This window comes from Psammomys obesus, unplaced genomic scaffold, assembly GCF_907164565.1.
Source record: "Psammomys obesus unplaced genomic scaffold, mPsaObe1.curated_primary_1811, whole genome shotgun sequence".
Classification (NCBI taxonomy): Eukaryota; Metazoa; Chordata; class Mammalia; order Rodentia; family Muridae; genus Psammomys; species Psammomys obesus.
The window spans coordinates 33,690,044-33,702,721 of NW_026596079.1; the positions used below are offsets into that span (position 1 = coordinate 33,690,044).

The 12,678-nt window shown below is 40.4% G+C and overlaps 1 protein-coding gene across 1 annotated transcript; it reads left to right on the plus strand.

The window, feature by feature from the left end:
* The first annotated feature begins 10,475 nt into the window (after positions 1-10,475).
* On the plus strand, positions 10,476-12,174 carry Tmem74 (transmembrane protein 74). Its single transcript, XM_055626567.1, has one exon. The coding sequence runs from the start codon at positions 10,806-10,808 to the stop codon at positions 11,703-11,705; it is 900 nt and encodes a 299-aa protein (XP_055482542.1). The 5' UTR covers positions 10,476-10,805; the 3' UTR covers positions 11,706-12,174.
* Positions 12,175-12,678: the final 504 nt, after the last annotated feature.

Sequence of the window (12,678 nt, forward strand, 5' to 3'; positions counted from 1 at the left end):
CTCCAGGCTATTCCTTGAGTAGGAGGCTTGTTGGTTTTTTTCCTAAAGTTGGTGACCTATGGACTAGTTTCTAGGACTGGTGGCTTTTGCAGTAGAAGGTCAGGCCTGGTTCTCTTAGTAGCAAAGAGTTACAGCTCTTCCTTAAGCTGCTGTGCTAAGCATGGCAGATGTGTAGGCCCATGCCTGGTCGGCTTGCAGCCCAGACACAGGCCTGGTGAGTCCAAGGCCCAGTAGGCCAGAGGGCAAAGGATAAATTACAAATCTCAGATGATCTTGAGGTGAGAAAGTATATACCTTTACTCCTGTGAAATCTAGAGCAATATAGACCCTGGGTAGAAGGAGAGATTTCCAAGGTGAATGTGCTTAGTTTGCTGGGATCAAAGGGGTCAGGGATACTTAATGGTCCTATCACAAGAAAGAAAATACAGTACTTAATTATCCTTAGGGTAAACTGTTTAAGACTAAGATCTCTTAGCAGGGTCAGGGATTTCTAGTAATTCCTAGATGCTTGCTAGAGCAGTTTCCTTATCAGAGAAGAGTATGGTCTGTAATCTGCCCTGAGGGCTATGTGATGCTCCTTATAAGACCTGGGGTCACTGAGATCAGGGGAGAAGAGGGACTCTATATCATAGTCCCAAATGGGTATCCTGAGACAACCCACTTCAACCTTATCTAGCAGAGCCCCCACATTTTCTCTTGCCTGCATATGAAGGCCTACATATAAAAAAGTGTGTGTGTGTGTGTGTGTGTGTGTGTGTGTGTTTAGAAGTTACAAACCAAAGAGGATTTATATTAAAAAAAATTATTTTCTCATTGTTTCTCTTCTAACTGTGAGCTGAATGGCTTTATTTGGCCACGTGCTGTAATGTACTGGCCTAACAGGACCTGATGTTGAAAGAATCAGACTAATTTTGTAACCTATGTTTCTTTTAATTGCCTTATAACTTATATTTTCAATTTTTATGCCCATGTTAATTAAAGCATCTTAGTGCTTCTCCAGAGAGCCGAGAAATGTAAAAGTTCCTGATATTAGCCATCTGTGAGGGCAGAGATAAGGAAGAGAACAAGCAGAGACCTCTACTAAATGGAGAGAAAATCACCTGCTGGTGCCTGTGAGATGAGCTTTGTTTGGAAACTGGGCCAAATGGCCCCAATCCTTCTCCTGAATAGCTCCTGACCTTTGATCCAAAGCCTGTAACCCCCACTCCTCAGAACAGACACGGGATGAGTTAATCACTCTCCCACCTTTAACTGTGGCTATATCTCATATGGCAGGAAATTCCAAACTGACTTGAAGATCAGATATTTACAACAGGGCTGACCGGACCGAAGGGTGCTCAGAACCAACTAATTATTTTAAAAGTTAAATAACCTCATCCAATTCTGAATCGCCAAGATTGCAACCCCTGGAATTTCCCTCGGTTTGTCTTTTAAAAACCTAAGGCCTTTGTCTCCCAGGGCCACTCCTTGCTGACCAGCAGAGGTGACCCCATTGCCCAATGGTCAAACTAAACCTCTTGTAATCTTGCATCAATGATTAGTTACATGGGTTCTCTTCATACCTTTTTAAAATTAGGCTCATGCTGGGCCTAACATTGTAATGGAAATCAACAACCAAAGACTGAACACTACAAAGCTCTATCAACACAACCAGCTTTTCCTTAAAATTATATTTCCTCTAGTATCTGTTACAGTGTCAAAAAGCTAACAGAGTTCTGCTGTGCATACAAACTTGGAAGTCTTTATTTTAGGTGAGCAATAAAAGAAATTTTGTTTATCTGCTTATGTAAAACAAACAAACAAGACAGAAAGTTCCTTCTTCACACCCAAAACAAATGGGGGAAAATGAACTTTAATCCTTGGACACAGGTGTTAGAGTGACTCACAAACACTGTATTTTCTGGTTATGAAAAGGGGTGTTCTTAAATGTTATGTGAAGCCCAATACCCAGTTAGGAGGTTATATGTATGTCACTTTCCCACCTGCTTTTAAAAGTAAGGCAATCTGCTGAGGGGAAGGTGACCTTCCTCAGCCTACTAGTTGAGTAATGACTGTGGGATATTTTTACATAATAAAGAGCTAGAAGACAACTGTTAAGAAAATAGGGGCAGAACCTCTGGGCAGCCAGGAACATAGACTGAATCACAAGGAGATGCAGTGGACAGAGGCAGAGGAGACAGAATCAAGCAGGGAGCCAAACCACTCAGAGAGACTGTGCTGGAGAAGCCAGGCTAAGTTAGTAGCTAGCAAAGAGACTGACCACCCAGCAAAAAGCCAACAGCTTAAACTATACAGGTGTTCTTCTATCTTTTTTTAATTTTTATTTTCTATATTAATTACAGTTTATTCATATTGTATCCCAGCTGTAGCCCCTTCCTCCTCCCCTCCCAATTCCACCCTCCCTTCCTCATCTCTTCCCTGCCCTCTCTAAGTCCACGGATAAGGGAGGTCCTCCTCCCCTTCCATCTGACCCTATTTTATCTGGTCTCATCAGAACTGGTTGCATTGTCCTCCTCTGTGGCCTGGCATGGCTGCTCCTCCATCCAGGGGAGGCAATCAAAGAGCTAGCCACTGAGTTCATGTCAGAGACAGTCCTTGTTCCCTTTATTAGGGTACCCACTTGGATACTGAGCTGCCATGGACTACATCTGAGCAGGGGTTCTAGGTTATATCCATGAATGGTCCTTGGTTGGAGTATCAGTCTCAGAAAAGACCCGTAATTAAACCTCAAGCCAGATCCTTGAAAGTCCCGCAATATACAAGAATCCTGTATTCTCAAGTTAATTTTTTGTTAAGTTATAAATACATTTCCCAGTGTCAGACAAACCTGAATGTCTCCAGCTTTTCCTACTAAAATTGACACTTCTGGGTGACACGTCTCCTAAAATACCAATGGAATTCAAATGTCTAGTGTTGAGAGATGTTGTTTTCTTACTTTTCATGTAGTTGTAAATTAACTATTAAGACACTTAGTCCAAAGTTTCAACTTTTTTAAAATTTTCTCAGAAAAAAATAATATTTGTAAATAGAAGCAAACTTTCTCTGAACTTCATAATTATCTTTGAGCAATTTAACCATTGTGAATACAACTCTAGTTCATTCATTATATGAATTTCAGTGTACTAATATTCTGTATTATATTTTTCTATCTTCTTGTTGATTGACAGTTTCTTACGTGGGGTTTCATATTAAACCGTGTACACACATTCTTGTAGAGTAAAAGCTAAGAGGAAATTTCTGGATCATGTTTTATTTTTGTGCTTAATTAAGTTCTCAAAACTGATTTGCTTCATTTTGCATCTTCTTAGTATATGTGGTTTTTGTTTCTTCATAACTTATAATAAAAGTCTCCTGTTGTTCATTGTCATTTCACTTTGGCTTTAATTTTAGCCTATTTGTTAGTGGTGATGGTGCTCCATTTCTGTTCAGGTCTTGTACAGTTAGATTCCAACTTGTACACAATTAAAATTGAGGTGTAGAACTTTTGTATCATCAAACAAATCTTCCTTCGCTCACCCTTTTACAGTGATTTACAAAGCCTCATACCCCATCTTCAATTTTGCCAGATGTTATCCATATCTATATGTTATTTAAAATTTGACATGCATATATTAGTACATATGGATTATATGTTCTTAAATATGTATGGATTTATATAATGTATTGCCCCTGTTGCTGGTTTTTTTCATGGTTAGTTTTTTGTTTTCAAATTGGTAGAGTGTTTGGAAATGATGCTATGATTTTTGTGGATGGCATCTAAATGTCTTTCGCTAGGAAAGTGGTGCCCTAGCTCTTTGAAATCACTTTGGTTAAATTATAGGGGAAGTCATGAAGTGGGTCCCTTCCCTTTGAGGACTTGTCTGATTCCTGGTTCACATTGCTGGGATGAAATATTTTAGGGTTCAAACCAATGTTGAGAAAATAAAAACAATTTCTTCTAGCTCCATTTCTTGGTGAAGTTAAGACCCTTCTGATCCCTCTCCTTAGTCCCTTCCTCTATCACCATGCCCTTTGAACTCTTCCAACATTTTATCTAAAACAAAGCTCTCTTTGTTTTATCTAAAACAAAGGATCTCTTTGGCTTGTCCTGTCCTCTTGACTCAGCCTAGTGATACCATTCCAGTAACTTTGTATGTTTTCTTTTTTTTTTTTAATAATCTATTTAATTTTATTTTATGTGTGTTAGTGTGAAGGTGTCAGATCCCTTGGAATTGGGGTTACAGACGGTTGTGAGCTGCCATGTGGGTGCTGGGAATCGAACCCAGGTCCTTTGGAAGAGCAGACAGTGCTCTTAACCATTGAGCCACCTCTCCAGCCCCAACTTTGTATGTTTTCAAGAAAAAAAAATGTTTTATATTTTTTGTCCAGCTTGCCTAGTTATCCTCAACAGAAGGTGCACAAAATTTCCTTAAATTTCTGATACTCAAATGTTTTTCACAGTTGCATCTTTCTTCAATTCATCCAGTATTCGACAGGTTTTGAATTACTGAATACAAATTGGGAGAGCTGGCTTTTATTGATATCTTAATTCACTCAAAGGGAGAGACAGACAGACAGAGAGAGAGGAGAAAAAAAGAAAAGAAAACCACTTTGAATAGCTATGGGGAACTCCCTCTGTTGGGAAAAACACTGACTCTCAGACTCTTATGTTGTCAGTGTTTCAGCCACCAGGTTTATTTAACAAAACTGCACAGCCACGGTAAGCATATTATTAAATTTACAACTTAATAATTTTTTACTTGAAAAAATTATGAAATCAGTCATACTCATTGAGCTATTTTCAAACTTTAAGCAACCTATTCCAAAATCTTTTGTTGTTGTTTGTTTTGTTTTTGTTTTTGTTTCTCCACTGCTCAGCCTCTTATGAAAACATTAAGTCCTGTAAGGAAGTTTATTTGCAATTAGTCTTTATCATTTTGGCTGAGTAGAGAAAATTTGATGACATACTTTGTAAAGAGGCTAGATGTTAAAAGTTGCAGTACTACTCTTGACTTAAATTCCAATTTACTCACAGTCTATTTTATTGCTACTTAATTCAGTATAATAATGATTCTCTTCCAATATCAGAGACATATCAAGATTTATGTAAATCAAAATCATTATGTAGATTCTTAATGCTATCATTTTATTAAGGTCAATGGCTTTGATAGACACAATGGGTCTATTTGCTATTGGATATATGCTACACTATGTCATGCTCATAGCTTCTAACAGAAGATGCTGCTAGTTTTCAAGGAAGCTAAATTTAACTTTGGAAGGAGAAACACATTGAAAGCAGTGTAAAGTACATATGAACAAATGTATATGTAAAATTACAGTTTAAAGGGAAGTGAATTATGCCATTAGGGTACCAAATAGGAAGAAGTTTAGGATGTTGACCAAGAAAATCTCTTCAAAAAAGTTTCAATGTCAGGCTTTGGGGAATGTTTTAGATATGGCAATGCATGATGGAGTACAGTTTTGGTTTTTTTTTTTTCTAGCAAATGGAATTTTTGCAGAGCTTGCCTTTCATGAACTCAGCCAATCTTCCTTTACCCCTTTTCTCTGCAAAATTCTAAATGAAAATTTGTAGTATATTGACATGTAATTAATTTTTGTATGTCTGTGAACTACATTCCTGCCTAGTGCCTGTGGAAGTCAGAAGAGGGAGTCAGATTTCCTGTATCTGGATTTGTGCATGGTTGTGAATTGAACCCAGGTCCTCTACAAGAACAAGTATGCTTAGCCAGTGAGCAATCTCTCAAGCCCCCAAAACGACTTTTTAATGTTAGAGATATGTGGAGTCTAATGTTTTGTTTTATTTTATTTTATGTTCATTTGGTAATAATAGGGAATGATAGAACAGCTGATAATCATTTCATGTCTCAAATGAATTTTGTCATATTACTTCACTGAATGATGGAGAAAGATTGAACTTTCTGCATTATATAAGATGTGTAACGTGTTAGTAGTGATCTTAAGATGTTTACAGTGAACATTAGACATTCAGGTGCCTAAGCTGCAAATTTAGGAGTTACCTAGCTGTTCAAGATATGTCACAAGGTAGTAGATAATAAATAAATATTTAAAATTCCAGTGTTGACAAACCCAGAGGCTATTGATTCCTAGTACCTCATGTAAGAGACATAAATTAGAATCAGTTTATCAGGAAGACCATGGAGGTTATTAGCTCTGTTAATAAATGGCTCTGTCTTTTTCTACGAAGCTCACTAATATGGAATTCACTTTCCTGAGACATTCCATGCAAAACTATTAGAATGTAAATAAATAAATAAATAAATAAATAAATAAATAAATAAATAAATAAATAAATAAAAACTATTAGAATGTCCTTGCTTATATCAAATGCCAAGTCAGTCTCCTAACTAAACCCCACAGAGCTTCCTAGTCTGTGTCCTAACATCCAAGCTGTACCAGTAAATTATGGCAATGGTAGCTCACCTACTCCATTAGCCTACGATGTTGTCCTATAGGCTCCCAAGATGTTGCAGCCCTGGAATGATTGGCATGAGAAACCTTCAATGTTACACCTGTGTGTTACCTCTTATATATGACTGCCATGAAAAAGAATATGTGACAAAAGACTGATGAGCATAGTGTGTAGCAAAGATGCCCTTGTTGGAACCAGACACAATCAAGTTAGAATGTTGGTTATTGGTTCTTAGATTTTGGTAGAAAGAGTATACTTTGTCAAAGTTTAATTTCTACATTGCAAAATGAGTTTAACAATACTGCTAAACTCCTTACAAAGAAAGTGCAAACATCTACAGTGGTAATGTATTAGCACTAATAGATATTATTAGCTGTCTGGTTCTGCTTTCTGCTTTGGAAAACCAGGGTGTAAATATATTTGATTTTATGAACTTTAATTTATCTCTAGTTAGCTTTTTATATTGTCAAGATCTCCTCCTTTCACTAAATACCCTCCTTCTGCACCTCCTTATCAGTTCAAGATATTTTAATATCATAGTTGTTCCCTTTTGGACACCTATGCTGTGCTTGGGTTCTACTTCCAATCTATAGTACTGAGTGAGAGGTTACCTCATAGATAAGGTTGGCAAGTATGTCCTTGAAGTCTGAATGGAACAGGAGAACAGAGAAAATATATTCTCAAAAGAAAACAGTTTATTAATCCAAAGGAAAAAAAATGGCACATGTATCCAGAACTAATGGTGTAGCGAGTTATAATAGAATTGTAGAACAAACAGATTTCAAAAAGGATATGTTCTAAAGAACCATGAGACCGAATTTTGTCAAATTTTTGTGAAGTAAAATAAATGGCATTATCATTTGTGGTGTCTCTTGAGGAAGCTGATCTGTCTCTCAAGTGACTGCAGCATTTATGTGAGCTACTTGGAAGCAAAAGATGCCATAGATAACTGTAATCTTTGCTCCTTAGATGGAATCCATCAGTGGTCTCAAAGTCACTCCAAAGGAGGTGCTGCACAACTGGAGATGATGCACAAAAACATGTATTTCCAAGATATGTGGCTATAGGCTGTTGAAAATTACTCTGCATAGAAGAGGGTATTAATTTGGCCTGTCTCAAGAGCTGAAACCCTACCCAACCTGACCTCTCTCTTACCCTATGCCCCCCAACAATCAGTATAACATAATGCTTAATTTACTGAATACCAGTCGCATGAATTTGTCTACTATTTTGTAATTCAGGTAAAAGTGAGTACTTATACCCTACCTCGAAAATTGAATGAATTAAGTTAAATGTATTGAAAAGGCCCTGGCAATAAAAAATTCTGCTTCTGTCCTTTTATTTCCAATTTAGTAATACATTATCGGATACAAGATGTAACAATAAGTATGGGTGATAAACTTGTGAACAGGAACTGTTACCCTCGGTGTTCATATTTCTGCCTATTTTATGGGAAAGGTGATGATGACTGTGGAACCACACTCCTGGATATGATTTCAAAATTTATGGAATTTGTATCCTTGTCGAGCAGGAAACACTGAATCCCTAGGAGTCTTGTTTTTTATTCTAAAAGGAAGATTAGTAAAAACCTTGTACTTTAAAATGCGTTTTGACTATTAAATATGACAAAGTATGCAAAGTGCTTGGCACACTGAACTATATGTAACACTGGTTTCCCCAGTCCTCCTCCAGAATCCTGTGGCTGCACTTGAGGCTGGGAGGATAGTAGGATGGGAAGATAAGGGAGACACACTCACCTTACAGAGGCAAGAGTTTGAAGCTCAGGCAGGTAAATGAATGGATGGAGGAAACTGTTCTCTAGAGCAGTAAAATCCCGGAGGTATGGGCAAAGCAAACAAGAGGGAGGCAGACTTCTTCTGAACTACATCTCCCGGGATGCTCAGTAAAAGGGAACACCCCGCCCCGCCCTGCCCCGCCCAGCCCTACTAGGCGGGCACCGCCCACCCAGCGGAACCAGGCGGGGAACACAGGCTACAAGTGCTGCGGCTGGGGAATAGCAGACTTTTTCCCGAGCCTAGCAGACGCGACTGCTCCAGACTGCAGCTCCACTGGGTGGCCAAAGGAGAAGGTGAGTAACAGAGAGTGGCATGGGGAGGAAGCGCGCAGAGTGGAGAGAGAGCCCGAGCCTGGAGCTAAAAGGAGCCGGGGCACATTTCCCCACTCCCCGCCCTAGGTGCCTGCAGGAACTCAGTGGACGCAGCTAGACTGCAGGTGCCTTGATGGGCCAAGAGTTCGCTGGGAGGACTGATCGATCCCGCAGTCTGTTGGGGGCTCCGCTATCGAGTGCGGATGGTGGGTCTTTTAAACCCAGCGCGCTCATCCTTCAGCCAGCATCCCACATCTCTTGGTGGTCTTCTGCAGACCAGCTTTGTCCCTGTCAGTTCTGTCCATATTTTACTGCCTTTAATTGAGGCGCAGCAGACTAGGGAAAACGCTGCCCCCTGCCTTGGAGGTGCAATCTCATTAACTGAGCTTTTAAACAGATCAGAGAGAGGAGGGAAGGGGGAGGGAAGAAGAGACCTTTAGCTGGTCCCCTGGGATTATCCATCCTTCACTGAGCTGGATTACGGATCTGCAAATCGACTGTACAGTTAGTGAGTCTCCAATACAGCGGAAAGAGAGAGAGGAAAGGAGAGAGAGAGAGAGCGAGAGGAAGAGAGAGATAAGAGAGAAGTTTCGTAAAGAACCCTGCGGATTTTATCTAAAAGAGTGTAATATGATTAGTTAATTGTGCCAAAGGTTAATCAGAGCGACTCTTGCCTCAGGGACTCATCTGTGAGGATTTCTTTTCGGTAATTGATGAAACCAGTCTCCATCGCCTATTTCATTGAAGGATCCTTCAGTAGGGGCTTGTCCACTTAGCCAGCGAAAACTCTGATCCCGTTATGGTTTTCTTGCACTTAGCACTGTGTTTTTCTCCTTTTTGTCGTTGCTCTTTTTGTATTTTTAGTGCAATTGATGTCGGAGTGGGGTGGGAGGGCTTGAAGTACAGCAGGAAACATGTAGAATTTATTTTCCTTTCTGTGAGCTGCCTGGCTGTCTTAGCCCTGTCTTAGGGCTGTCTTGCTTGTACCCTCTGTTACCAGCTTCTGGAGTTGGGATTTTGACCCCTACTCCTCAGCCGTGGGTTAAACCACTCTGGATTGAAATAAAAACAAAAGAAGTCCTTGATTAAACCCCCTATATTTAGTGAGAGTGGAGGGTGAATTTTTATTCCCCCGGAAGCTAGAAGAGGCAGGAAAAGATGGACAGATGGCTTTCTGTTCAACAGAGTTCTGTCCTATCAAGGCTCTTGGTGCAGTGGAGATGAGGCAGTGCCGTGGAAATCGTTTCTCACTTCTTTGCCTTGATGTGATGTTGTGGGTTTATCTTTTTCCCCTATCCAGAAATGGCCACTTTCTTGTGCTTGTTTGTTGGCACTGTCGGAAGAAGTAACTCAGAGCCACTGAGACTATTGTGAGTGGAGCAGCAGATACTCTGTGGGAGCAGGCAGTATATGTGTGTGAAGTGGACAGGCTCACTGTGTTTTGTAGAAACCACAGTGAAGTGTGTAAGCTGCCTCTGTGGAACAGGGAGAGAATTAAGCAGAAAAGTACATATTAACACAGGGCCCTGGGCTGTGTTCAGTGGCTGCTAGATATATGAATAAGTGAATCACTAGAACTGATTCCTCTTGTTGGTCACTGGGTGATTAAGTCATCCTTTCCATTCACTTCAGAGCCTCTAAGTCAGGGTGCCTATGCAAGGGCACCCAGCTGATAGGAGCATGCACTTATTAAAGCGAATCTGTATTAGAATCTGTTCTGATCTTCTCTGGGGTGGAGATATACACTCTAACTGAATTGTTAGGAACTCTGCTTTTGCTCAAGACCTCCAGAAATTCAGCAGCTCTGCTAAAAAAACAAAAACAAACAAACAAACAAAACGAAACAGCCCTGCCTTTCTCATTTGTGTCTTTCTACAGGAAACTTGCCTTCTCATTTGAGGGATTCTGTCATGGGAATGTGTGAGTCTCTGGATAAATTTGGCTTGGTGACGGCAGTGTGCTCTCCCCAGAGATTCTGCCACATCCACCTTGCTCCTTTTCTGCCCTGACGGCTAACCCCTGTGACAACTGAGGAGATTCGCCCCTTCCATGATCTTCTGCCCCCAGGTTCCCTTTCTCATTTTTGCCCCTCTCAGGGGAACTGAGGAACTGAGGCCAAGGTGTCCTCAACCAGCCATGGCTGTAAAGGAAACAGGGACCAGAGGACCTGGCCTCCCTTCTGAATGGGCATAGATCCTGCCAGGTTTTTATTTGTGTTGCCACTGGTAGAACATTTGTAAATTTCTGGGAGAATTTTAACTAGCTCCCATGGAGCTCCAGTCCCTGACTAAGAGGAACAGCCCAGTGGAGCTGTGCAGTGCTGTGGAGTGGAGCTCAGGAGAAACTCCTGGTGATCATGCAGAAGAGGCAGCCATCAGAGCTGCTCTTTGCTCCACACCGAGGACATCTGTGGTCGAAGTGTCTAAACGTAGCCCTTCTCCAGCATCTCCAACCTCCTTGCTCCAAGACAATGATATTCTGACAAGTTTCTTCCCATCAGGACCTTCTGACTCAAGGAACAACCAAGTAATGGCAGATCGTAAAGTTTGCAATTGTTGCAGCCAGGAACTAGAAACTTCTTTCACTTATGTGGATGAGAATGTCAACTTGGAACAGAGAAGTCAGAGGTCCCCATCAGCCAAAGGCAATAATCACCCTGGAGATCTTGGATGGGGAAACCATAATGAATGGTCCCAGGAGGCTCCCATGTCTTTGATATCTGAAGATGAAGATGATACAAGTTCAGAAGCCACATCTTCAGGAAAGTCCATAGACTATGGTTTCATCAGCGCCATCTTGTTCTTGGTCACTGGTATCTTGTTGGTGATCATTTCTTACATTGTCCCACGTGAGGTGACAGTGGATCCCAACACAGTGGCAGCCCGGGAGATGGAACGCCTAGAAAAGGAGAGTGCCAGGCTAGGTGCACACCTGGACCGCTGTGTGATTGCTGGCCTCTGCCTCCTCACACTGGGGGGAGTCGTTCTCTCATGCTTGCTAATGATGTCTATGTGGAAGGGGGAGCTCTATCGTCGAAATAGATTTGCCTCCTCCAAAGAGTCTGCCAAACTCTATGGTTCTTTCAACTTCAGGGTGAAGACTAGCACTAATGAAAACTCCCTTGAACTCTCCCTGGTAGAGGAAGATGCCCTTGCTGTACAGAGTTAATTCTGAACTTTGTGAGAGACAGCCATGTGTTTTATATGAAAAAAATAAGACAACTGTGTACTTCATTTGTTTGGCAAGAAAAGCTTTTTAGCTTTGTTTTGTTAGCTTTTTGCTTTGTTTTTGTTTTTGTTTTTTCCCCACAAACTAAAAGCTAGTGAGTGTTTTGTCTCCAGGAATCTTGTATTAAGAAAGCTTATGTAAGTTGGAAAAGAAACCATGGCCAGCTACCCTTGACTTGCTGCAAACTGGAAACTAATTTGCCTGTAATGATCAGGAGTTTCTACTTCTATAGCAAAATACTTCCACGGACGAAATACACAAGAGGTTTTGGGACTCCTGCATAGTGGGATCACTTGGTGATCTAGTCTGTGAAACATAAGCACTAGTTAGATAGTATGGCTTACATTTAATTCCCAAAGGTGCTTTTCCATTTTCTTGTTAAATTTTCTTCCTGTAATTTGGCTAAACACTAAAATGTAGACTTTGAAAGTGTGAATATTTTGAAACTTAAGAATGTTGGTTATTTTCTTAAAGTTATAAAATATTTTATTTTAAATTATTGCTATATTTAGGAATGACAGCTATGTCATGAATATGTATCGTCTAATAAAGAAAATGATACAAATCATCTTCAGACCCACATGTGGCTAGCTAAGCGTCAGCAGTAGGTATTTTCCTTCCTCCTCAATGAAGTAGAAGTGTTTGTTCATACATATTGTCTCCTGCTTGTGGATTTTCATTCAGCCTGATGACCTGTACCATTGAAATCTTTAGTACTTCTCTTATATGTGTGGGAAAACATATTTTTAAAATATATCTCCTGGCATCTACATGGGTCTGATTCACAGTGTTCCTGGCAGTCTTCCAGGTGACATGTGGAAAAAACCTCCAGCATAATCACAGCTAGACTCTTGAAAACTATGTGTAGCATAAGCCATTACTTAAAGGGTCCCTAATTAAGCTTATACCCAAA